A 26756-nucleotide genomic window follows, 5' to 3' on the forward strand; every position below is an offset into this window, starting at 1 on the left:
CAATAAAATTCATTATATATAAGCAAAGCATAATATAAAATATGTGAATTCTAGATTTTATTTTTATTACTTAGAAGAGAAAGAGGCATCATACTCCCAAGAGATACTGATCCTTTTTGTCACACCACTGTCATTTTCTGTACATGAGTAATGAAGGCTAATTACACAGGGACCTACAATTTTGCTGATTCAGAACGGCAGAATTCAACACATTTGGCTTTTTTTACTCGCCAAGAAATTGGTGCACTAACCCCTCTGTGTGGGACTCCCTTTGGTAGCAATCTCTCTCTGTGGTCATTGTTTTTGTTGTACAACTATGGTCACCATCTTAGCATACAGCTCAGACACAGATGAATCATAATTATTGGACCCTTTTTTTATATATGTCTATTTCAGCCACTACTTGAAAGCTACTTGTAAAAATATAGAAACCAGCCAAATCGTGTTGAAAGATTTTTGGCCACAATTTAAGGAAATCTCTCCTTGGCCACATGTCTGAGGACAGATCCATTTATCCATTTCAACAGAGTCAGCAAAGAGATTATAAAAGACACATCATGTTAGCAAAGCCAGTAGATAAAGATTCAATGATGTGAACATATTAAAAATTGTAGAATTAATTAACAGCAATCCAGAAATTGACAGAGGAAGAATTAATCAAGCTGACTGTTCCTGAAACTGAAGCAATACCACATGATGATCAAGATGTGGAAAACAACAAACAACAAAAAAGGACTTTGTAAGTTTAAATCACATTAGATTTTCTCATGACAAATAGACCCATCGCAATGGCACACTTTTCATGTGTAGAAAAATTGGTAGAGGTAGCCTTGTCCCCACAATCTAACAAATTTTACTGAAATAAACAAGAAACAGCTAACCGACATTATAACATTTGTTCAGAAAACATTACTGAGAATCACTGGACTCCTCCCCCTTCTACTTCAGCCACCCAAAGCATACATAAATGAGATGACTAAAAAAAAGTTGGGCAATTTGCAGATTTTTCGTATTTGCAGTGACCCCCCCCCCCCAGGAATATAATCCCCATGAATACAGAGAGTCAACTGTAAATAAAATATGCACTCATTTGTTAATTATTAAAAAAAAAACAATGTGCAATAAAGTCTGGGACTACTTCTTAACTGTACATGCACTTCATACACATTCGTCTGCTGAATTTCTAATGATATGATACAAGCAAGAATGTGTTGTGTGTGGCCCTAATGTATTTATGTTGTCAGTTAAGCTTGTTTCGTGTCATAGTGGTGTTGACATCTTCCTTCCATATTTTGAAGAGAAAATAGCAAATGCTTAATTTTTTTCATGTCATGTAAGTATCATGTTAAAAAGGAATTTAAGTCAACTGCAAAATAATGAAAGGAACTAGAGTCAACAGGTATAACACAAGTCTTCTCATTGAACACTGGTCTCTCGTTATACAGTGAAACCTCACTACAACAAATCTATATATATGTATATATAACTGATTTTCTGTATAAGTGTATGTTCTCTATACAGATCTACAATTTTAGATCAATTTGTGTGCATTACACACGTACACAAATTTTGCATATATACCAAACGGTACTCAACTTGAACGATAGGCTACTTTAAAAGTTCGTCAGAGCTGGGCAAAAAAAACTAATCAATTCCTGCCTGAGGACAATTGGGACTTGCAAAACGTCACCAGTTAAGCGGAATGTGTTAACCGGGTGACGCACTAACGAGGTTTGACTGTATATCATGTTTGTCAATTCTTTAATGCTGCCAGTATTATGTATAATAGTTTATGCCTTTATAACGGTTTGTCACTTTTTCCATCCTCCTACAAATTGGAGAAAACCCGGGCAGAACAGGGTATTATAGCTAGTACTCGATATAATGGTATATAAACCCCCTCTACAATTTTTTTTTTTCAAACCTTGTTTGGAATAGCCTTTAGTCTAAAATGTTTAGTTCTTCTCAATACAGCAATATTGTCTTTACTAAAACAAACTCCTCTATAACAATATTTTTTGAGATTTTGAAACTGCTGCAATGATATATTTTATATTCCCCGCTCAAAATTACCTTCAATATATATTTGAATTCCTCACCTGTCTTTTTTTTTTTTCATTCAAGGGTGTCTAATAACATTTGTATTTTGTACTATCTATCCTTTGAAAGTGTTAATAAAAGTGGCTTGAAGCTACTTTCTGTGCAGTACACAAAATTGTTGTGCAGTAAACTACTTTAGAAGGTGTAACAACTAACTTGCTTTTATTAATCAACTTATTTAATTTTTTATTAATCAAACAAATTAGAATTTTTTGCTGCAAATAATACTGAAAATACTCAGTTGCTACTGTGAATAAAAAGTAAATAAATACTGAAAATGCATTTTATCAGAGGGGGTACTACTGTGAACCACACAACACGCACCTCATCCATATTCCTCTGCAGAAATTCTAATGAATTGGCACATGTTGGAATGTGTGTAGCAAACCTGACGAGAAGTTTGTTTCTGTGTAATGTTTGTTGTATATAGTGCTTTCATCTGCTATCAATTTTTCTAACTATGAGTGAAGTGTATTAATTGAATAATTGTATTTTTGTAGGCCTGTTGCTCTCTGTGGCGAGACTTTTTAACAGGGGATTGGCTCACATTCATGCCTTGAAGTTGAGAACCACAGAAAACCAACTTCAGCTGACCACCGCTATGGCGCTGGTGAGGTTCAAACGTGGGTCCTCATGATGTGAGTCCGTCACTATGACCACTCAACCACCATAGCAATGGGAGGGGGGTACTAACAACCCAAATTCATAAACCCCTGACAGCATAAATTTGCTGTCACCTGATGATAATGCTACCTCTCAATTTAACTATAGCCTTTCTACAACTATATTTTTCTTGGTCTGCAGAGTATCATTATATCAAGGTTTCACTGTATATGCTTGTAATCATTTCCAATTAGTGTTAAAAATTTCTCACTCCCAAATTTCATATAAATTATCCATTTCTCAGAATGAGAAGTCTGATTTAAACTAGATAAGACGATGGCTTAACTAAAAGAAATATTTGAAAGTTTCCTGTCCCGAAGTTCTGCTACCTGTGTCTGAAAAAGTTACCCAAGTAAGCTTTTTGATGCATGAAGGACTTTAGATAACCTTTTCATATGAATCACCATTCATTGCATTTAACTTGTAAGAGCCCTCAGTACATGGTTCAGTCCAGGAAACCATGATACTGTTAAGATCATCCTGCTTCTACAGAGGATGAAACCCACTTTCTGAGCCGCATTTGAGCCATGATTCAGAGGTTATACATCCCTACTATAAGGAGGTATCGGTGCATAGGCAGAGGACACAATGATGATGTTAATTCATCATATGTTATTCATTCATCACATTCACCATATGTTATATGGTGAATGTGATAAATCCCTTTATTATGCATAATCATCAACCATTTCATTAAGTTTGAAAAACATCCCTAAATTTATCGATTTTACTGGTGATTATACATAACACCCATGCGTAGTTGTTAATATGCTATATGCTAAAATAATTAGCACTTTTACTAATAAAATTAACTTTGAGAGATGATTAGCAATTATGCATGATAACGGATAACCAATTATTATGCATAATAACTGATTGTTAAATCAGTTAACTAATCATAACTGATTTAACATATATACTGTAACACATAGTTACTGTAATATATATATATATGCATATATAATTAGATCAGTTGGTTCCGTCATTGGCACTAGGGAAAATTGGCTTTTCCTCCTTGAAAACTCACTTCAAGTCTTAATCCATATATAAAGCTTATAGGTCTATATAATTAGCCAATATCCTCTTTTCAGGGACAAATTTTTGACCAAAATTATTTTTTTAATAAAATTTTTAACTCTAATGACTTAATTACTTAGCTTGTAATGATCGAAACACAGTTAAAAATAGGCAGATTATCAACTATGATAACTAAAATGGATATAAGTTAGATTAATAAAATGAGAATGAAATTATATTTTTGATTTGCTTTAAGTTGCAATACTAAATTATTCTTCTGAATTGCTTTACCATAGAATTCCAAGTCCATGCATGTACAAAAAAATTATTCCGTGTTAGGGAGATTGACATAATGAAAAAAATTAAATTAATTATGCCTTGAAGAGCAATACCAACCAGCAAATTCTGGTGTGCCCCGCATATTGCGAATGTCGCTATCTTTTGATAACCTCTGAGCTAAGCCGAAGTCTATCAATTTGATTTTTTGTGAGTCTTTCTGGAGCAGTAGAATATTTTCAGGCTAAGGGAAGATAAAATTAAAGCAAATTAATACTCCTGTACAAAAAAAGAATTTATTCTAGTGCAAAATTTTTGCACTCAATTTTCCCACAATCAGTTACTTATCACTAAGAATAATGAAAAAAATAATAATTTTTACCATGTAGATGTAACGGTACGGAACCTTGGTCATAGGCGGAGATAGACTTGAAAGTCTGGGGGGGGGGGCACAATAATGATCATGTCAATTCAATTCATATATACACATATACATTAGATCAGTTGACTCCACCTTTGACGCTGCCGGGGGTATATGCTCCCCATGCCCCATATCTCACCCATGATTGTGATAGCTGGAAATGGGTCACTCCATTGAAAATAAATACTTATTAATATTTTTCATTGGTAATGTCACTTGTCACATTGGTAATGTCCTTACCCAGAATCGGCTTGGAACCCCAGACATAATGGTACATTGTCGTCTGAACACGCCCTTCTCGTTGTTTATTGTGTAACAACACGGCAACATTGTTGCTACCGCCAACTGATGGTTCCGGAGTGTGATGGAGCATATGCAAATGCATACAGTCGGCAGTGATTCAATGGATAGATTCTTTACAATCCAACTTCGTTCGCAATCTCTCTCAACCGCAGTCTTACTCCACCTGAGGAGTTGGGATGTTTTAGCTATGGGGTATTTCTCCAATTCTCTATTTACTGAACTCTAATCAAGGCAGCTTCTTCACATAAGGCAGCAGTTCTCAACTGTTTTTGACGCACGGAGCAATTTTTGGTAAAACATTTCTATGGCAGAACTCTGTAGGCCTATTTTTTATGCATTCATCAAAGCTACTGATTTATTTTTATTATTTAAAATATTTATAATCATTTTTCCAAATTTAGTGTTTTTATTTATTTTCTTTGAGAGGCCACTGGAGCCCCTGGAGAGTGCACACAGAGCTCCAAAGAGCACTGGTTGAGAACAGCTGACATAAGGCTCTCTGGGGTATAGGAACAGTCAAAAAGAACTCATGAGCTGACATCGAACACGCAGATGTGATCAAACGACTCCCAGTGATGAAAATAGAGGCTGACCACATATGGTGATATAACATCATTCTAAATTTCTAAAATTCTTAATATTAAATATTCTGGAAATTAAGTTAAAGACTTTGAGTTCTATTTGATTCTTTTTGTGTTGGATTGTAATAAAAAAGAACATTAAAAGGGGAAAATCATAGAATGCTTACTTTCAAATCCAGATGTGCGATATTGTTTGAATGAAGATGTTTCACCGCAACCAGAATCTCTCTCATGAATACAGTGGCATCTTCTTCACTCAACTTCTCTTTTTCGGAGATAAAAGTGAAAAGTTCTCCACCATATACACTATAAGAAGAAAAAATTATACATGATCAATCAGAGAACAAAAAATTATCCATTATATCCGTTAATGATCAGAATTACAAAATACCCATCCATGACTTTTAATAGAAAAACCTGCATAGAATAGCCATTATGAACGTTTTTGTCTATAACTAGGCAAACTGAATGTTTAGCTCTATATAAAAACATTCTTTCATGACTAGACACAACTGAATGGGACCACATAAGGTTTTCAGAATATGATATTAAAGATGGGAACAATGAAGAAGTTATCAATAATTAACTAGTAACAATTAGGCCCATCATTTGGGGGACCCTGACCCCCTGGCTTTTGAAAATACACTAAAATTCGAAAATAAATTATTTCCGAACTATAATTCAAAAATACACTTTTCCCTTGGCTTTTGAAAATACACTAAAAATGGTGTGTGTGTACACACACACATTGCCCCCCCCCCCCGGAAAAGTTGAAATGCCCAGTAATATTTTTTCTAGACTAAGTTTCTGCAAATTCCTTCTTTAATTTTGGGCAGCTGTATTTATAATTGACATCTATAATGGCCCATATGCACAAAAAAGAGAAAAAAATTGATTTTTTTTCAGGAGTTTAGCACCTCCTATACTTTCATTTAGGGAAACAGATAGTATTTGTAAAAGGATTTGTGAGGTTTCAACCTGCCAGACAAGTTTTGAAAACTTTCCAGCTGGTAAAAGGCAATATAAAAGTGAAATTTCTAAAGAATATCCATATGGCATCTATTTTTCATAAGCAAATTATAAAGAATCTATATTAATCCAGATTATCAATAAGCAACAGTGAGCCTGCTGCAATCAGAGCCATACATATAAAGTTAGTGGAAATATTGGGAGGGATTAGAACTATTGAGGGGGGGGGGGGGACTCAAACTTAATATTTCCATAAGGTTACTAAGGGCCCATGAGCTGCACACAAATTTATATCTATGCCCAGGGCCAAAATTAGAGGGGAGCAAAGAGGGCAACTGCCCTAGATGAAAAAAACACAAAAATACTGTTATGAAAGCATCAAATTTTGTGATGGTGAAAGCCGTAAAATTATATCTACCTCCCACCACACAAAAATCCTAGTTCTGATCCTGGTTAGATCCATCATCTTGAAAAAAAGCGATGGCAGTAGTTATCTTTTCAATATTCAGATCTCATTCGGTATACACTTGCTGTAAATCAGAACCACAACTAGAATTTTGTTAAGTAGGAACATGATTTCGTTGCCCCTTTCAATGTATAACTTAGTAACTTTATGTGTTTTTTGTCCCCCCCCCCCAAAAGAATTTGCTTCTGCCCAAGGGTCCCAAGTTCTTCTTCCAGTTTGGCCCCTTATGCCAAAATAACAGCATTATTGTGAACTGAAATAATTATTTAAAGAAGTACAATCTTGGCTGAATGCATAATAAAAGGGTTGAAATTTTCATTTGCATCCAAGACATGATTCTTCATTCTGTCATTTCATGATCTTTCCCCCTTTTTAAAACAAACCATAGCCTACAGATGACTTACACAATATCTAAAATAGGACAAAGACATGTCATGACAAATATGAAAAATCTAAACTAATTTTTGTGTTAAATACATACAGCTCGAGCACCAAGATGACTTCAAAGCCATTATCAAATGCATCATGGAGATGGATGATACTTGGATGAGATAAGCTCTTCAAGATAAGTGCTTCACGGATGATAAATGATAAAGGCATGCCTCTCCTACTGCCTGCAGTTCGCTGCTTACGAATAAACTTTGCAGCAAACTCTGTTCCCGATGACCTCTTGATACATCTCCGCACTGTAGCAAATTGGCCACTGCAGAAAAAAAAATTACAGAAAAAATTTCTGCAATGTATTTTAGGCTCAGTTATGCACTGTGTTACAACAATTATCTTTGTCTGGTTACATGCCTTGATTAATAAAAGCCTCAGTTGATAAGTTCTTGATTAATCAAGGTTCCACTGTAGCCACTTTATACAGTAAGATCTCTATATAACATCAATGGTTTTTAACATGACCCCACTTATGATATCAGGTTTTGAAAATCTGAGTCGATGGACTAGAAATTCTTAACTAAACTTTTCTGTGCTTAATGTCATGCGCAAACTACAAAACCACTTACAATATGTCATCTTGTAAAATTTCTGAAAGTATGTACTAATGCTCTGTTCTTTCAGGAGCATAACTCATGTGTGTGGAGGGTAGATATTCTGTCTTTTATTGGGGTTTTTTTCCACACTTTATTTCTTTTTCTTCAAAGTGATTCATACCAAATTTGCCGAAAGGTCTGAGAAGGCAGGCGGTATGCGATTGGCTTTCAGAATAGAAATCCAGTTTGAACTGGAAAAGCAAGACAAGTGGTGTGCTGAAATCTGTACAGTGACATTCATGATCATATACAAGATGTCCACCACGTGAAAAAAAAACTTGTTCTTTGAAGAAGAAAAAAGAAAATCATAAAGGGAGCGCTCTTTCAGCATTGAACATTGTCAAAAGGTTCCTCACAACATCTGCGGTCACCAAAGAACGTTTTAAATTTATAGGACGATGAGTAAAGTGGGTTTGTAGTGTGGAGCCTGCAGAGAAGCAATTATGCAGAACCGATTTCTTCAAATAGTGCTGTGTAATGTAAAAAATGGCAACAAAGCCGGGGTGCTGTGGATGCTCGGCACCCATTGCAATTTGTGGCATGGGTCAGAGCACATGCAGAATCGATTCAGAAATCAAAATTTTCTTTATAAAGCTCAAGACGAGCAACCACAGGTTTGAAGCATTTCTGACACAAATGGTTGTAAATGTTTATGAATGTATATTTATTTTTTCATTGAATATAACACCTATTTCCCCACAAACTGTCTGCTTCTTAGCTATTTTAAGAAGTATAAAAAAGACATTTCTTTATAAATTCTAGACTAATCTGCTATTTCTGTGCACAAAACAAATTTTTATAGTTAAATTTTCTTACATGTATGTTGTTAGAGCACACGTTCCCATTTTCAACCCACACAGGTAAAAGGCTTACATCCCGGAAAGGACAGAGCCTGGGTCGTGTCTGGTCTGACAGAGCACACGTTCACTTGTTATTGAGTCACCACACTCAAAGTCACTTTTTCTGTTCCCAAAGGTTAAGCTACACCGACATCTTACTGTATAAGTTATCTACTAGGCCATGAAGAAATCTTTCTTTGCAGCAATCACTCTTATTTTACATTCAAGTGAAATCACAGAAAATACATATTTACCTCCCAATCTCTTCGTATACATCATAAAAATCATTGAAGAAGCCGTCAGTGAAAATGTTATTGTTGTTCATGTTGAACATAACCAGCGATGAAAAATTATGTTCCCCATTATCATCTTAAAAACTGTTTTAGGTCTTCCATCATCCTTGAACTGAAATATAGAAAAAAACAGAAACATGTACACTCAAGAGAAAAAGCCAAAAACTTTTCATTATAACTGTCTATAGCAGAGGCATATTTACAGCGGGGCTTAGCAGACTATTTTCCAAGGTGCTAAGTTCAAAGGGGCAGCAAATCTGCAGAATGAGTGGTAAAGAAAATCATTAGAAAGGGAGAAAGAGCGGAAGAAAATCTGTGTAGCCCCCAGGCAATAAAACCATAAATCTGTTTCTGCCTAGAGAGCAATAGACTAGGCAAGTGAGTGACCAAACGAGTGACCTAGAGAATGAAAGACCAGATCAATGAGTGACTAAAGGAGTGACCTAGAGAGCAATGAACAAGTTCAGGAAGCAACCATAACAGTGACTTAGAGAGTGAGAGGTTGTTCAGAGTCAGAAAGAGTGAAACAGAATGTATGGAATCACATGTAAGCAACCAAAATAGTATGCAAGCATACAAATGACAAAAAGAGTGACTTAGGGAGCAAGTGCAAATTTATTGACAAAAGCAGAAAAATGCAAGATTTGTTTTTTGACTAACAGATGGCGCTGCAACTGCAGCAGCTATGTATTTTGTTGGATAGTTATTATGATAGATTATTATCGTCATCCCTATTAAACTCATATTATATTTTTCCTGATAGTGTTCTTTTTTTCACAGTTGCATTAATAACAATGAAGGTAAATTATATAAATTTTTTGTCCTTTTCATTCAATTTCTGGTTGGCCCATTTATTAGTGGGCACACAACTCTCCCCCCCCCCCCCTCTCTCTCTAGTCACGGACAGGTTTAAGTATTTTGTGGTCTGGTGCGAAAACGGCTTTGCTGGCCCTGAAATAGTTTTTCCTAATCCTGTAATGCCCTTGGCCACCCACTTCGCCTGTTAAGTTTACACTAGCATATGAGAAGGACTACTACTACTTAACTGTACATGCACCTTGTACATATTTCCTCTACGGAATTTGCACAAGAATGGCTATCAAACTATACACTACTAAGTAATGAAAATAAACATCCTTTCAGCAATAGTACCCACTGCCCAGCAAAGAAAAATTGAAACTGTAGCCCTGAGCACTTAGAGGTTGAGAACCACTGCTTTACAATCATGGCCTCCAGTAAGGATGGGGTTGACAGATGGGGTTCCAGCCTGGAGTGATACTTATTGTTATGGACATCATTTTTTCAGCCACCTCATTGGACATTTTGCCAGTTGTGGCCTTGCATTTGTATTATTTTTATTTCTTCAATCAATCAATTCATTCTGAGGCACCAATGAAAAATTCATCCTGTGGATCCACCAAATAACACAGCCTAGGGACACTTCTGTAAGCACAAGGGGATTACAGGCTCTTTGAACGAGGAGAGTGGTTTTATAGAGTAACCAGAGGGTGGAATCCCCCCCCCCTTCTACCTATGCTAATAATAATTCTTTTGGGGCGCAGGGGGTGACCACTCTCTCTGCTCTGCCCCTGCTTATCGCTTCCAGATATGGGGGAGGGTCAACCTGCACCAAGCACCACAATAGCTGTCAGGTCCAGACGATTACTACCCAGAGCTGCAACTAAATACACTTTTGGCCAGGGCAAGCATGCATCCAACCCCCCCCCCCCCCACTGGTGTAGTTTTAAATATGTTGCTAAATAGTGAGTCTTCTTGGCTTCAAGGTAGAGACCCTAGGTCTTTCTTTTCTTTCAAACTTCAAACCGAGCACAACTCAGGTCTATCGCCATAGGCAATTTGCTACCTAGTGAGTTGTGCCAGAAGTGTAAGTGTGTGTACCTAGCAGTCTGAGTGCGTATCTAGTGTTGTGTATGATTTTTCAGTGCTGCCATCTATATCTCAGAAGTGAGTGATGTGTAGTGACTGAATATTTGCACTGTTTGTAGGACTGTTGCTCTCTGTGGCGAGACTTTTTAACGGGGAGATCGGCTCGCATTTGCGCCTCGAAGTTGGGAACCACAGAAAACCAACGTCAGCCGACCACCACTGTGGTGACGGTGGGGCTCGAACCCGGGTCCCCGCAATGCGAGTCCGTCACTATGACCACTCGACCACCACAGCGGCAGACCCTAGGTCTGTGAGGGTGGGTTCTTCACTGTCTTGGAAATAATTATATATATACTATCGAGTGGAAATACAGCTTAATAAAAGTATTTTTCGTGGCCCCTAAAATTTAGCTTTCAAACGTGCTTAAATCCAGCCCTGCTATCAGTACATCAGATTTTAGATCATTTGATCATTTTGGTCCCACCACGCAGGGCCGTAACTAGAATTTTGGCTGGAACATGATTCCGCCGCCCCTCACAACTTCAAAATTTTATAATTTTATGTGTTCTTTGTTTGCACCTAAAAAATTACCCTCCTTAAATTTCGCCGCCCAGGGCAGTTCTCATCTAGTTATGGCTCTGGCACCACAGTCATTTTCTAAATCAGAAGGGCTAATTAGAACCTACAATTTATTGCAGATTCTGAGCGGCTGGCAGCCTCTTTTTTTTATATACACACTGAGAGGGCTGGTACACTAACCCTTCAATATGGGACTTCCTGTGGTAGTAATCTTTTTTCTGTGGTCATGGCGCTGTATCTGTTGCGCTTCCCTGCATAAGGAAATCTCCTGACAAGGACAACACATCAGGTGTTACAGAAACTCCCACTACTGGTACATAGACTAAGTGCGTGCACATTTTTATTTTTACAAAATTTGGAACCTGCGTCTCCAAATGTTTATCTAATAACAATGATGGACGAGTCCATATTATGTTAAAAAAATACCTATCGAAAAAATGGTTATTGTTTTGGGTTAATTTAAGCTCCAAATATGATGAATTAAATGTTCACAAGTTGTCCACTACTAGTACATTTACCTTACAGTCACGAAACAAAAACATCTGGTATGTAAATCACGTGGGTGCACAAAACAAAACCAACGGCAAACTAGTTTCCCAACAAATACAAACACAACGAATATAAAAGTACATTTTTTAAGACATTTCTCGAGGACACTTTAAGGGTTTAATTGGAAATAAGCTCTCTGCGGCCCTCACTCCGGGGCTCGAACCCACGACTGATACAACCACGTTGCTCGCACGTACCAATACGAAACTATTTGGCTAACCACTATTTTTCCAAGGACAAGGTGAATTGTATAACCTCATAATTAAATAAAAACACAAGTTTTTTTCTTACCCGTTCACACTAAATTAAATCAAATAAATCAACACAGAATTCCCGTTTAAATATCGACTCCACGGCCATTTGATTAAACATTTAACGCTATAATTTTAATGATGGTAATTTGTATTCAGGCATTTCGGGATGATCATTAGCCGCCGCATATTTGCGGCGTTAACGAGTCAATGGCATTTTTTTCGCTCTCTCTCATTTATGGCAGGTTGTTTACCCCCAGGAAGAGCCAGTTTGTTATTGTTTATATTGCAAATCTTAGTTGGGGGGGGGGAGACGAATTTGAAAAAAAAATCCCATATTACTCAATAAATATAATAATAAAAAATTTTTAGGAAAATAAAATGATTTTCTATGTTTCATTTTTGTAAATGGTTGTTTAAATTGTGATGAAGATTGTTTTTAGAGCAAAATGGACAGGATTGTTTTAATTGGTGCATCGATTCCCTGTCGTCCTCATTCGAATAATATTGTTCTTTCGGTTTGTATTTGTAAACAAAACCTTGGCCATGGAGGACGCCTCTATTTGTAGAAATATTCTAGCGGTTATTTCATGTTCCGATTTGAGCCATGAAGAAATTATTCGTGGTAAACTTTCACTTTTTCAAGTTACATGAATTAAGTTAAGCATATTAATTTTAGACATTTGTCATGTTTAAAGTAAACCAAGGGCGTGGGTACTGAGTTGCCACATACTTAAAATTTTTTGTAACCAAGATTCATCCTAAAAATAAGTAGCCCGAAATATTTTTGCGGCTAAGATTCAGTAAGGGGGTCGCGCCAAATTTGGCAATTATTTTTTTGTCGCCAAACTGATTAACTTGGTGCTTTGACTTTTTCAAAAAAAAATTTCATTTGCGATAATGATGTTTTTCAAGCTAACGTCCTGTGCTATTTTGGCGAAAATCAAATGTATGGGAGAGGCATGACTGGTGGCTTAAGGTGGGCCACAGAGACTCTTGAAATATAATTCAGATATAAAGAAATGAAATATAGTGTGAAAATCATTGTGATACATTACATATACCTGTTCACTACTTTCACATTCCAGTAATGACACCCATAAAATCAGGGCTATCTCAACGCGTGTGTTCATCCATGACCTCAGAGGGACAGGGGCAACACTGGTGTTGGAAGGGTTTTAGTCCCTTGGCTAAAGGTCCGTAACCATTACTAAACCATACATGAACCACGGTCATATTCCTCTACGGAACTTCTAACGAATTGGTACATGTTTGAGTGTGCATTAGTGAACCTGAAGTAAAGTTTGTGTCCGTGTAATGCTTGCTATGTGTAGTGCTGCCATATACCATCAGTTTTGCTAACTATGAGTAAAGTGAAATGATTGAATAATCATCATTGTAGGCCTGTTACTCTCAAGGCCTGGCGAAACTTTTTAATGGGGAGATTGGCCCGCATTTGTGCTTCAAAGTTGGGAATAAGGTTCTCTAATAGATATATACTCCAAGGTGGGGATTTTTCTGTTCCAAATATGGCCAATTTTTTGTTATTACGTAATCTGTGCAAGAACTGTAGTTATATGGCCTTGATTACTGGTGGTCCATATTGGCTCGAACAGTAAGGGGGTCCTACTGTATGTAAATCTGTAGACATATTGTACATCTATCTAGGCTATAGGCTCACGGGCAAAATTTTTTATATGTTTGCCAAGTACAAAGTCTTCTAAACACATTTGTGTCATCAATTCCTTTCTCAGAAAAAGTAATTTTCCATCCTGCCAACCCGTAAAATCCCATGCTGCATCTGTAGCTTCTACAGCTCTCTTTGTCACATGGCCACACTAGATCTAAGTCTCTACCTTCACAACATGAAAAACTCTCAATATGTGCAGCAGTAATCAGTTTGCCACAATACAAAATGTTTTGCTGCACCAAATTTTTTTAAGTAAATTCATGAATAATTCCTTAGATAACCGAGAATTTAGTTAATCGAAGCCTCAGATAATTTGTCGTACTGTAGTATTACTCTCAGTAATTATACTATGAAATCTCATCATGAGGACCCCTATGCATTTGAGGCTTCTGGGCCTAGTAAAGCTATGCCCATTCGTTCTGCTTTGCTTGAATTTCTTATAGAATGTTTTGGATAAAGTATTTATTGTGTGATTGCTCAACTCCATGTCATGAAATGTGGTACAAAATTTCTACAATTTCCTGTGAGTGAGCCAAAGAAGCTAGGGTGGCATGGTTATGTAGGTAATCCTAACGCGCATGAGTGAATATTTACCTGCCCACAAAAGCGACCAGTCACAGACAGACCACCAATAAATGAGGAAGTGTAAGTGAGCCACGCCATTTTTTTGACAAAATGACAGGAAAAACAAAACTGAACGATACTAGTGCATTGAATTTTGTGTGAAGCTTGGTAACTCCTGCAAAGAAAGAAGTTTTCTGAGTGGAAACAATCCACAAGATTCAATATGTCTTCAGAGACGAAGCAATGAGCATCACACAGATAAAGGAATAGTACAACCGCTTCAGAGATGGCTGCACATCAATGTAGAGTGAAGCACGCACGATCTGGTAAGCTGTCAACATGCAGAAATGAGACCGTTATTGACCAAGTGAGAACTCTGGTGATGCGTAGTCAATATGATGACTCACAATCATAGAACTTGCAGATGAGAGGGAGCATCAGCATTGGATCCATTCATTCTATTTTGACTGATGATTTGGTCTTCGGGAGTTGCAATTTCAAAGTCATGCTGACTGTCTTTGACTTCAGTGGCTTGGTTCATCACCAGTACGCAGAGCACAACCATCACCAATAATCGAGAGGACCTGCGTCACAATTTGCAGCTCGTTCACAATTAATGAAGTGGCATTATTCAAGTTTTCCCCCATTATTTTGTCAAAAACAAAAAATGTGACAGAATTCGCACTTCAGTCATCAGCAGTCTGGCAGCTTCTGCAGGTAAAAAAAATTCAAGCATGTGCTCTAGGATTGCCTACATATGTGCACTGAACCACGCCTCCCTTGCTTCATTGGTTCATGAGAGAAAAATTATAGTCAGACGCATTTTGAAGAAACCTCGTATATAACGCAAATACTCAGCATATACTAATATTTTGATTTATCATAAGTTGGTTATTATTATTTTTTTTTAAGGAGTAATATCTGTGGAGAAGTTGCCCGAGCCGGAACAACTGGAGCAAGATCTCTTCAAGTATCCATGGCACATTGAAACCAAATATTATACTGCTGAGGCAAACGTATTAGCATTTAAATCTATGAATGCAGATTATATTCATTATTCTTCTAATATTGAGGCCATCCTCATTCACTTCGACAGTAAAAAGGTATTTTATTTCTGTATAGGCTAACACTGTTGATTTTTGAAAAACTATACACAACATATTTTTGAATTTCACATCAGAATTTTTAAATATTTTATTTATCCACCAGGCATCAAGTTTCGAAGAAGTAGATAAATGGCTGTCCTTCGTGTCAAAGTGTGATGCAGGAGTTCTGTTACTTTCGTGTGAAAACTGTGCCGATTCGCAAGAAAAAGGTATAATCATCAAATTTAATTGCCTGTTAACATCAAAGTAGATAATAAGTTGCGGGATATTCAAGTATCGCAGTGTAATAACAGTAATTCAAGTTCGATAAATGCTTTAAAATTTTTAGGTTCTGGTGTATCAAGAGAAACTGTCATGAAGTGGTGCTTGAAGAATCATTTCGAGCTGGTCGAGCTTGATCCTGATGTCGATGAGGAAGGTAATGTTATATTATTATTTTGTTACTGTATTCTCACATGATGCTAGTACTTTCAAATGACAATTGTTTTAGTAATTATCGTATTCTGTAATGTAGGCTCCAAATTTCATAATGAAATTTTCTACATGTTTTCTACTAGACAATTTCTTGAATATGTTTGCATTTAAATAACGCAGGTGTCAGGGATATGATCAAAGTGTTTGGAATTTTCAACAGGATGGATTGGATGGATCATTAATAAACCATCAATCACCTGCTTCAACAAGGGGACACCAGTATCATTTAGTAAGTGACAACTCCAGGCTGTGGTGTCGCAGTGAGTTTTTCCAGACTAGGGTTGTCAATAAATGAAATAGCTAGCCCTCGGGGGTTATGAATTCTAACATATTTGACACATTTAAAAAGATGTGTGATATTCATAACGGGATGAATGGAGATGCCATCCATACTTAGATAAGACAACTGTAGCTTTTGATGTGCAGTGTACTTTATTTTCTTATAATCATTATTTTTATTTTAATGTTAGTTTTTTCGTGATAATTGCTTTTATTTGGGATTGTTATATTTTTAGTTATGTTTGACATCCATATTCTTTATGGACGTACCAAAAGTAATGGTAACTTCTTTTTTACAATTTGTTTATTCAGTTTTTTTTAAATTCTGTAATTTCCTTCAAAATTCAAAATACTTTCCATTAGAGCAAGGCCGTAGCGGGAGGGGAGGATTTGGGGTCTGGTCACCCCTTTCCCTCTGAAATGTGAGAAAATGACTAAAAAAGGGGAAAATATGGTCAGGTCTATTGTTCTATGACTGTGGTTCTCCCCCCCCCCCCAAACGAAATTTCTGGTTACGGGCCGGTATTAGAGCTAATGTAGTCCAATATTTTCTTCCATTGTTGGAAATCTTTTTAAAAATTTATCTGTTGTGATGCCAGACATTTTGATCTCCATCGAAACTATCTCTATTATTTTTGTTTTCACTTCATCCGCATAGGCAAAACACTTTTCTTTCAGGTCCTCTTCATCCGTAGCAATAATAGGAAGTTACCCTGTGCTAAAACTTCGGGTGAATAAGTCGGGTGGGCACAAGAGTCATATTTTGTTAAAAATTGGCACACTGCAAAGGATATATTAGACAGAGCATTATCATGATGGAAAAATCATGACTCCTGCAAATTAGGTCTTTTCTGTCACACACTGTTGTGCACCTCCAAGTAGAGAGCCTGATTAACAGACCTTGGACCTTTATGTTAATGATCTATGATAACAGACCTGGTTTAAGACCTTAATGAAGGAATTTCTTGTGCACCACCCCTCTTACATTGAGAAAAAAGATTAGCATTGTCTTGATGCTTCACTTAATGAGCTTCTTCTGGGCAAGGCAATAATGAAGTCTTCTACTGGCTTGATTGTTGTTCAGTTTCGGAATCGAAGCCATAGCACAACATGTTGTTACCAGTAATTGTTCTGGATAAGAAACGTAGAATGGTTTAAAGATAATTTTTAAGAAGATGGCATACTTCCAAGTGAGACTGTTTTTGATCATCAATCAGGAGCTGAAGCACAAACTTTCTTTTTTCAACATTTTTGTCCAATAGGGAAGTTGGATGTTCAGATCGTAATAGGTCATCAAACGACATTTCACCTTCTTTGAAATGGAAAAGCCAGTTGTGTATATACTTATTTTAACCATAGCAGTATCTCTGTAAGCTGTTTCCAACATTTCCTGCAGCTTTCTTCCCAAGCAGGAAGTAAAACTTCATGGCAGCTTACTGTTCACGTAAGTCTGCCATGACCAAAAATGGGGAACAGGCGAAACAGCTTCCACGAAAAAACTCAACCTTCCCAAGCAATGCCACTTGGCATTCTGGCTCTGGAGGCATGGCTTTACACTCCCATACCGGGAGAACTGCATGCTAGCAGATGCTCTGCTCATCGTAAGGTGATTCAGATTGTTTTCGAGTACGTTTATGCAGAGGAAAAATTCAACCCACTTTTTATAGCAGGGGTGCTCAAACTCTGATCTGTATTCCGAATAAGCCCACAAGAGTATTTCATCCAGCCTGCAAAAATGAGATCATCTTAACAGCATCATGGGTTTTCCAGTGCCAAGCAATGCAGCTTCTCCCACACCTGAGTTGGACGACTAATGTCAATTAGTGTGCAAACTCATCTGAGGTCCCTCCTGTACCAAGGCAGCGCCCATGCATTAAGACAGTCCTGCACGAAGTGTATTCCTAAAAAAAAAAGGCCAATACACGCACAACACTGCAAGTACACCAGTTTTTAGCCTCATGAACAGAAGCCATCTCACATATTCAGCCAGCAGACTAAAAAAGTTATTGATTTGACTCACACAGTCGCTATTAGTCCACTAGGAAAGTGTTAAAGTTGTTTCTTAAATTGTTCGCTAAAAAAAATGGAAGAGTGAAAAAGTTTTAAATGTTTTTCATCATTTTTCATTGTAAATTTATGTTAGAAATATATTTTTTCTTCCTCTAAAATAAGTCTAAATTTTGTCAGTTGGCTTAGTCACAGGTTTTAAATTTTTTGCTGTTTCTTCAAGTTGAAGGGTGTCATCTGATACTCAAGTTATTGAAATAAACTTCAAGATTCTATGTATATTTTCACATTTTATTTTTTTTTCATTTATTCTCTAGATGACTTCAGAGAAATGAAAGGTTACAGTAGAATCATTCAGGCTTTATCGGCACACACATGGTCAGACCTCATTTTGAAAGGTAAAGAAAACTTTTTTTTATTTTTCTCTCTAGTTCTGTCATCCATCCCCTCACATGCAACCATATCCTGAGAAATGCTTCAAAATCTCCTCTTGGAGATGTGAAGTGGGGTGTTACTGGTTCATCAATGTCAAACTCAGTTGCAATGACATCTCGGATATAACAAGTGTTGGTCCCAGCCAGTTCCCATAGAGAAATGTCATATGAAAATATCAGTCATGGGATTCAGCTGTCAGATTTGCAAGAGTTCTGTGACCTAAGCAAGTACCAATTATCAAAATGGCACCTGTAATCATGGTTCTCTCCAAGTTGGGTGTCTAGGCAGCTGTCCTAAGTATGTAATGGCGCAACCAATTAAACAGCTGGTTCACAGCGAATCAGTTGTTAAATTATTGGAATCTTACCACTGAGAATAATATTAACAAACCTTGCCGTCAAGGAGTGCAGTGATACTTCGAGGCAGGAATGCGCGAGTCAATCTCCCTGTTAAAAAGTCTCACTACAGAGAGCAACAGACCTGCAATGGTACAAATATTCAATCATTACACTTTAAACAATGTTTTTGAAAAATAGATGGTGGCTAGAAATTCCCATACAGTGCTAGATATGCACTCAAACTGTTAGGTTCCCATGCACACTTCCAGCATAACTCATTCGTTAGTAAATTGCCCTTGGAGATATTTAAAGTTCTGCTTGGTTTGGAAGGAAGAAAGTGACTTCAGATACAGTGACACATTTTCAGCTGCTTCCACTTTTATGATATTTTTCCATGAAGTTTTTAAAATTTGATTTCAACGCTTGGATGAAGTTTTTGTTTGCCTTTTCTACTGCCTATGACAATAACAACTTGATTAAATACAGTTTTGACAACTATTGTTCAGGTTCCTATTTATTTCACATATCTTCTATTTCTCAGAAGCCATGAAATTTTCTATACTTTTAAGCTTCATCTTTTGTTTTAGTAAATTTGGACAAATTTTTAGTTCTTTTGCATGTCTCTTTACAACCACATTTGAATGAACCGTACTTATGTAATTTTTTTCATTGTAGTACAGATAATCACCTTCTTTCTTCTAATTCAGAACCTCGCTCTTACAAACCGAAGAAGGAACCAGAATCATGTGAAGGTGAAGAAAAAGGAAATTCTGTTAATGGTAAATCTGAGCCTGAAGCATTTATTATTAAATTATAAATATTATTTCAAAAGCTCCATTTATGTTTGATACTTTTAACCCCAGAATGGAGGTGCGGTGACATAGGGTTGTGTTACCTAAGACTTTCACAAATGTGGAAGAGAGAGATGACACCAAATTGTTCACGCAACACATTACTACCAAAAGAAGTCTGGAGATATGGGAAAATAGACTATTCATAATCACCTGTAAACATGAGATATGGTGCAGCGAAAATGATGTTATAAATACTATTGTATATTAGTATTATAAATTTTGAATGTATGAATTCCCAAAATTATTCATAAAAAATGCACACTTTTTGAGTTACATGAATGTAATTAAGAATATGAGTTAGAATCCATGTTGGTCATAAAATTGGTCTTTTGTGTATGTTCTCTATACAAAGATCTACAATTTTAGACTGATTGTCGTCAAATTTTGCATATATACCAAACAGGACCCGGATTGAATGATGGGCTACTTTAAAAGTTCATCAAAGCTGGGCAAATCCCCAAAATAGGCAAAAAAACTGTAAACATCAGACAAGAAAACAATGTTGCTTGAGCCTCAACAATGTGGTTTGGAATGTTTATTTTGGTTACCGTTGTTCCCAAACAATGCCTTTCAGACATTTATTCCTTTACAATTATTTTTCACTTTTGAAATCCTCCCAGTATATGGGGGAAACCTGGGCAACACCAAGTATTTTTGTGTATTTGTCATGTTTAAGCCAAAGGCATTGAAATTATTTTAGGTAACGTGGCTTAGGTTTCGTAACAAACCAAGTTGGTGGCTTTTGGGTGATAAGTATCACTTCTTTTAATACATGATCAGCTCAAAGATTGTAGTTATAGTCTAGATTACAGAAACATAATAGCCTATGCTAACAGGGTCCCACTGTATGTGTAAATTGATAGATTTAGATCCAGTCAGGAGAAGGGGTCCCTGAGCACCACTTCGCAACTTATTAACTTCCAACTGCATTATATTGTTAGGGTCGATATAATTATAATTCTTGCGATTGTTGCGAGATATTGAACGTGGTCATATATGTCGCTAGCTTAACAGGTACTCAACCGCAGTTTTATGGTTTTGTGCCTCTTCTCCCATACTCATCTAATTTTCTTGACCACTCATTCCTCAGATTTGTTGCCCTGTGCATTCTAACGTGTAATAGTTTTGGCAAATTTTCATAGGCTTGATATGATTTTCAGTTTCAGCTATAATATGAATTGATTACATCCTCGATTAGGACCACATTCCAATCTAGGCACAGATTCTGCATGCTTTGCCATTTATCGTAAATTAAGCTGAGAAATTTAGAATATTAAGGAATTTTTTAGCATCTTACAAAAATCAAGCGCAGAAAAACTATTTCATTTGTTACATGTTTGCAGGTGCCTGTGTTGAAAGCTCCTCCGAATTTGGTCCTGTCAGTGGAATAGAAAACGCAGCCAATGCTGTGGCTTCTCAGAACACAAACAAAGAGACTCCCCAACAGTCCCGGGTAGAAAAAATAGGTAATTAGTTTCATAATGTTGATTGGTATAACGTTACACTGTGTTTTGAGAAATTTGTGTGTTGCATATGCATGCTGAATTGATTATACAGGGTTATTCCATAATTCTCCTTGCAAAATTTTACTAGGGAACCGTTGATCTTAGAGGCACACTTCCAAAAGTATCCAAATAACGTGTAGAACTTGGATACATCATTCATGTTGCAAGGGGTTGTATAGTTATTGGAATAAAAAAGTTTTTTATAGACTCCCTGTTCTTGAAAACTCGATTAGAAAGCTGTTGCCCTGTCTCTCCTGAGGCCAACAGAAGAAATTTCATGTTTCTAAGTGCAATATTTGCTGAGAGTTCAATTCAAAATCAGAGGAAAGTTGGGAAAGAACAGCATAAATGAGGAAAAGAAGCTTTGTTCATTAGTTTATACTGTTCTTTTCTTAATTTTTTAATTAAAATAACTGAACTAATATCACACTTAGAAGCGTAGAATTTCTTTGGTTTTCAAGGACAGAGTGTCCATATAAAATGGTAATTTTTAAAAATTTTAATAACTATACAACCCCTTTGCAATATGAATGACGTATCTGAGTTCTACACGTTGTTTCATACTTTTATGATTCACCAGTAAATTGCAGCAAGGGAATAATAAAATCGCACTGTATAGGTGCATATACTAGGCCTTGTCTTTGAGTGATTTGCCGCTCAACTCCTGTATAATATGAATTATTATACTGGAACCTGGCAACTCAATATTCCAGGCAGAGTTGCTCGCAATTTATAAAGCAACGTTGGGTGCAGCAAAATTTAACTCTTCTAAAATCTTGCCGTACAGCTTATCCAGCCTTAAGGCAGTAAGCAACATGACTAGACAGATAAGAAAATTGCTCCACAGTAATCCGCAAATACAGCTATCTTGGGTTAGAGCACATGCTGGTTTGTGGGGCAATGAGCAAGCTGACAAGCTGGCCAAACAAGCAACCAAAACAGGGAAAAAAAGAAGAAACAATACTCCTACTGCAATCATCAGTAAAGGCAGCCATCTGGAAAAACCTTTTGCTTGAATGGCAAAATGAATGGGATGATGAAGAAACATCAGGTAGGAAAGTTCACCGCATAGTGAAAACGGTGAAGACAAAAATCCTGAACTGGAAAAGAGAGGTCATAATGTTCCAAACAGGACATGGTCCTTTTCCAGAGCACCTCCACCGCTTCAAAATCCTCAAAAGACCTGACTGTAGATATGGAGAAATCTGGAATGAGTTGCATTACACCCCCAAATGTCCAGCAATTGCATGATATCACCAACATGCTCCAGCAATTAGAAATATTGACAATGGGAGGAGACATATGCCAGAAAGGCAAACTGTAATAATGATCACAAACTTGATGAAATTCATGGAGGCAAATCTAAATCTGGTACGAAGATACCCATAGATCATAACAGTCAAACCAAGCACTATCACGATAAGTCTCCCTGAAGATCCTCAAGAAACAGACGACCGGTCCTTTCATATTGTTACGAACTATGGACGATAGATGGCGCAATCCTTTATCGCAACCTTCCGTTGGCAACAGGAGCTGATACCGGTTTTGGTTAAGCGCACGAATGATGGAGAACTGGCAGGGTGTATAGAGAAAAATCCAGAAAGTTCCGCCCCTCAGACATTGGTTCAACCCCTCCGTACGGTGGCGCCGCCGACTAGGAAACTGTAAAATATAATTTTGTGGAATGTTCTATTTCTCGAAGTTTCTATCCGGGTTATAAATACCGTGGCGCTCACAAGATGGCAGGCTCAAAGAGGCTCGAATAAGAGAGAGACTGGATGAAAACGTAAACACTGACGTGTTTAAACGTTGCCAGAAAGTTGTTAGCTCTCCGATTAGCTTGTAAATATGTGTGCTGTAAAATATAATTGCTGTTCTGTAAATAAATCTGTGTTTGTCCATCGAACCGCTTGTTTTTGCAATCTAGAAGTCTTGTGGAAAATTATCCTGAACAATATGCTGAGGAGTTTGGGGATGAGGGGTTCTTGAGTGAATGATGCTTCAATTTTGGAATTAGTCGTTGCAGCGCTGTCTCATCCCTTGTCAAATTTGCTTCCCTCCCGATCGCAAATTCTATTTCTGTGTATATATATAGTTTTTTTTCCTTCTTTTGTGTTTTCTCAATCTATGCTAAATGTTTTACGCATTTAATCTATTTATATATATATATATATATTTTTTTTTTTTTGTGTGTATGAGATTCTGTCTATGTACACACACATTTGATTATGTATAATAAAGTTTTCTCCGACATGGTCCCATCTCTTCACAAGGGCAATGACTGAAATCAATAGAACCTGGGCTGTGTCCCATTTGAAACAGAGAAAGAAAGTATAATATGAATTGTGCCGAAAGCTCAATGGTAAGATGCTCATCTACCATCATGAGGTTGCCATCAGGTCTGATCTTGGGGAAGCATACAAATAACAAGTTTTTTTCCCCAAAGAGCTTTCACTTCACTCAACTCATTCGATAGTAAATTACTGTATGGCGATAGGGCCAGAGTTGGTGTGTGGTCAAGTAGTACGATGCGAACAGGATGATTGACTATGGGAGCAATAAAATCATTATTCACAAGTATCTGATTGCCATGGATATGTTAAAGAGATTCATGTCATACCAGCCAAATCTTGTATAGTGGAAAGCTCTGGCAACATGCTGTCCAAATCTAAAATTTTCAGCATTATAAGAAAAAACAACACGGAATAATGTATAGGCACTTTAAGACAGACTTGTAATGTCCAATCTGGCATGGATCCAATTGCCCCACAAGAGCCAAATAATATGGAAAAAATCGGTCTGCTTTGTCTCTCTTATAATACGGTACAATTCAGCAACAATATGCAATAAGTCACCCTTCCTGACACATTGACTTGGATCCATGCTTGTGTTGGATTGATCTAGAATTAGCATCATTTAGCACTCACAGCATCGTGTCACCATATTATATGCAAATACTGACTCAAATGAAAAGGCCTTTGTATTTTTTTGTAACAATGAAATATTTGCTATGCTCTTATAGATTCCAAATTACAGTGGAGTTGTGTAAATTGTTGTTACAGATTCTCTTTTGAATGAGGATAAATGGATGTTTGAAGCCGTTGGAAGAGAGGATCCTGGCAGTGAACCATTTGAATCTTTATTTCACCGAATATTGAGCATGAAAGGTAAAGTAACCGCATTTTAGATTCCCAAATTTCAAGTATTGTTAAGTTTTTCAACTCTTATGAAAAATCGGGACTATTCGGGCAAGAAATTATTGTATTGTGTAATTATTTGTACCAGGGGTCTTCAACCTTTCAGACACGGCGGGCCAAACTGAAACTTCCCATTAAGCCCGCTACCCATTAACTCATGTAATTTAGAGGCACCTTAATAGAAGAGACCAATAGGGCCCCTAAGTTAAAAAGTAACCAAAATTAAGACTTTTTTTTCTGAAATTTCTTTTTATTAATTATCAATTTTGAATAGCTTTGAAATTTTTTTTCACTAATTCTGAAAAAGTTTTTAATTATTGATTAAAATGGTTCAGAGATCACTTTAAATAAAATTCTGAAATTATATTCCTTCTCAATATATTGTGAAATCATGTATTTTTCAGTGATTTTTAAAATTTTTAATCACTAATTTTCTTGGTATAGAGAAAGCCGAAACGTTACAAGGAGAAGAGAGAAAGTTGTATGCGGAAAAGGTATATATGTATTACTTTTTTTAAATCAATTAATTCAGGTGACCAGAATGACAATCAAAATAATTGATATTGATATCTAACTCAGCCATCTTTTGAAATCCAAAAATCTAGAGATTTTCGGATGTAGGCAGTCCCCCCCCCCCCATGTAGGTTTTGCATTCGCCCCTGAGCACACGATAATGCAAAACATTTGCTTCTAGTCTTGAAAAAAAAACAACTTTTGATACGAGATTATATGAACATCATAATTCATCAACTTTCTCACAAGAGACAGCTGTGTACATTTTGTTTTCAATTTCTATGCTATCTGAAATGTCTTCCAGTTTTATTTTTATATACCCATATCATGAAAACTTTATATCAAGTGGTCAGCACATAACAGCAACCGTAGCTACTGTAACCAACAGCAGGAATCCAGACCTGCCACACAGTGCCATGTCGAACCTAAAAAATTTGGAAGAGTGGCTGAGAATAAGGTGATTTTGACAGTGTGAAAGAACTGTAATGAAAGTGGGTGGGAGGAGTCTACATTATAAGCTGAATTTAGTGCTCTTGAGAGAGCGAGAAATTTACGAGCTGGCGAACTGGTTCTTGAAACAGCACATAAAAGTTTTTAGGCTGTTGCAGAGCAAGCATGATTATCGCTGTGTTTTGAATTTGGCATGAAAAGGCAACCCCGATAACATGACCATTTGTTTCACAAATTTCTAGCGCTATAATGAGGATGTTATATCAAATTACAAATTTATGTGTGCAATCCCTATATATGGAAGATTTGTTTACTGAAAAATTTTGGCACTAAATCAGGCGGCGTGTTACAATGGGGTTTGAATGTATGTGCAATTTTTCTGAGAAAAACTAATTTTTGGCTAATATCTGGAGAAATTTCTAATAATTCCAGAGAGTGGGAGGAAGTGTGAAAAATCAGGAGAGTTGTATGATTATCATGATCATTTTTCACATACAGGTTGCTATTGAGTTCTGGCGTGCTATCGGTGGAGACGAAGATGAAATTGCTGGACTAGATAGTGATGAAGACTGAAATTTCTAGACCCGTATTATTATCGAAGCTGTGATCAAATTTCATTGTAAATAAACAGCTAATAAAAAATTGTACATTCCTGGTAATTTTAGCATACTATTATTGTAAATATTTTTTTGAAGCAGAAAATCGGTGAAGCTTCAGCATTTAAGCATGAGTAGCCATTTTATTTTTTTTCGTTTAAAAAATAAATACTCTTGCATTTTTGATTGTAAAAGTTCATTTGCTGGATGAGCGAGTTTTTCTTATTTACACTTGATATACAAAATCTGATGATCAAGAGAAGTCCCAGTTCTCCGTATGTTTTTCGATCTTGTCAACAAGTCCAGCACCCATTTCCACAAAGTCTGTAACTATGGCTTCTACGTTAGGCACTATCATCACGGCTTCATCTGAATTTTCATTGACACTCTTGATTTTATGGCAATTGATATGCGAGATCTGCAAGATTATAATAGAAAAAAATTTATCATTTTTCACAAAATTACTTAAAAAATCAATTTTTTTTTTTAACTAGTCATTATGATCAACATGCTAGAA

General features: G+C 36.6%; 3 protein-coding genes across 3 annotated transcripts in view; 1 reads left to right on the plus strand and 2 right to left on the minus strand.

Moving 5' to 3' along the window:
• Window positions 1-12481, minus strand: part of LOC149071637 (death-associated protein kinase 1-like) — a 109312-nt gene extending 96831 nt beyond the window's left edge. Inside the window, exons 1-5 of the mRNA XM_089247945.1 lie at window positions 12272-12481; window positions 8927-9077; window positions 7278-7499; window positions 5529-5667; window positions 4177-4300 (exon numbers count right to left, since the gene is read on the minus strand). Coding sequence (XP_089104071.1) covers window positions 4177-4300; window positions 5529-5667; window positions 7278-7499; window positions 8927-9006 — 565 coding nt within the window. The 5' untranslated portion in view covers window positions 9007-9077; window positions 12272-12481. The remainder of the gene's footprint in view (window positions 1-4176; window positions 4301-5528; window positions 5668-7277; window positions 7500-8926; window positions 9078-12271) is intronic.
• Window positions 12482-12749: 268 nt separating this feature from the next.
• On the plus strand, window positions 12750-26428 carry LOC149071638 (alpha- and gamma-adaptin-binding protein p34). The gene is made up of 10 exons (XM_089247617.1): window positions 12750-12856; window positions 15398-15588; window positions 15695-15800; window positions 15920-16009; window positions 18669-18749; window positions 19832-19903; window positions 21322-21444; window positions 24546-24650; window positions 25125-25174; window positions 26142-26428. The coding sequence occupies exons 1-10, from the start codon at window positions 12778-12780 to the stop codon at window positions 26214-26216; spliced, it is 972 nt and encodes a 323-aa protein (XP_089103743.1). The 5' UTR covers window positions 12750-12777; the 3' UTR covers window positions 26217-26428.
• The window catches only part of Mat89Ba (nucleolar protein 6 Mat89Ba), a 45867-nt gene continuing 45473 nt past the window's right edge, over window positions 26363-26756 (minus strand). The window contains exon 24 of the mRNA XM_089247615.1: window positions 26363-26657. Within this exon, the coding sequence (XP_089103741.1) occupies window positions 26493-26657 (165 nt within the window). The 3' untranslated portion in view covers window positions 26363-26492. The remainder of the gene's footprint in view (window positions 26658-26756) is intronic.

Source organism: Pholcus phalangioides, unplaced genomic scaffold (genome assembly GCF_987345545.1).
Source record: "Pholcus phalangioides strain wild (caught in Gottingen) unplaced genomic scaffold, Ppha-v1.0 ptg000018l_1, whole genome shotgun sequence".
Classification (NCBI taxonomy): Eukaryota; Metazoa; Arthropoda; class Arachnida; order Araneae; family Pholcidae; genus Pholcus; species Pholcus phalangioides.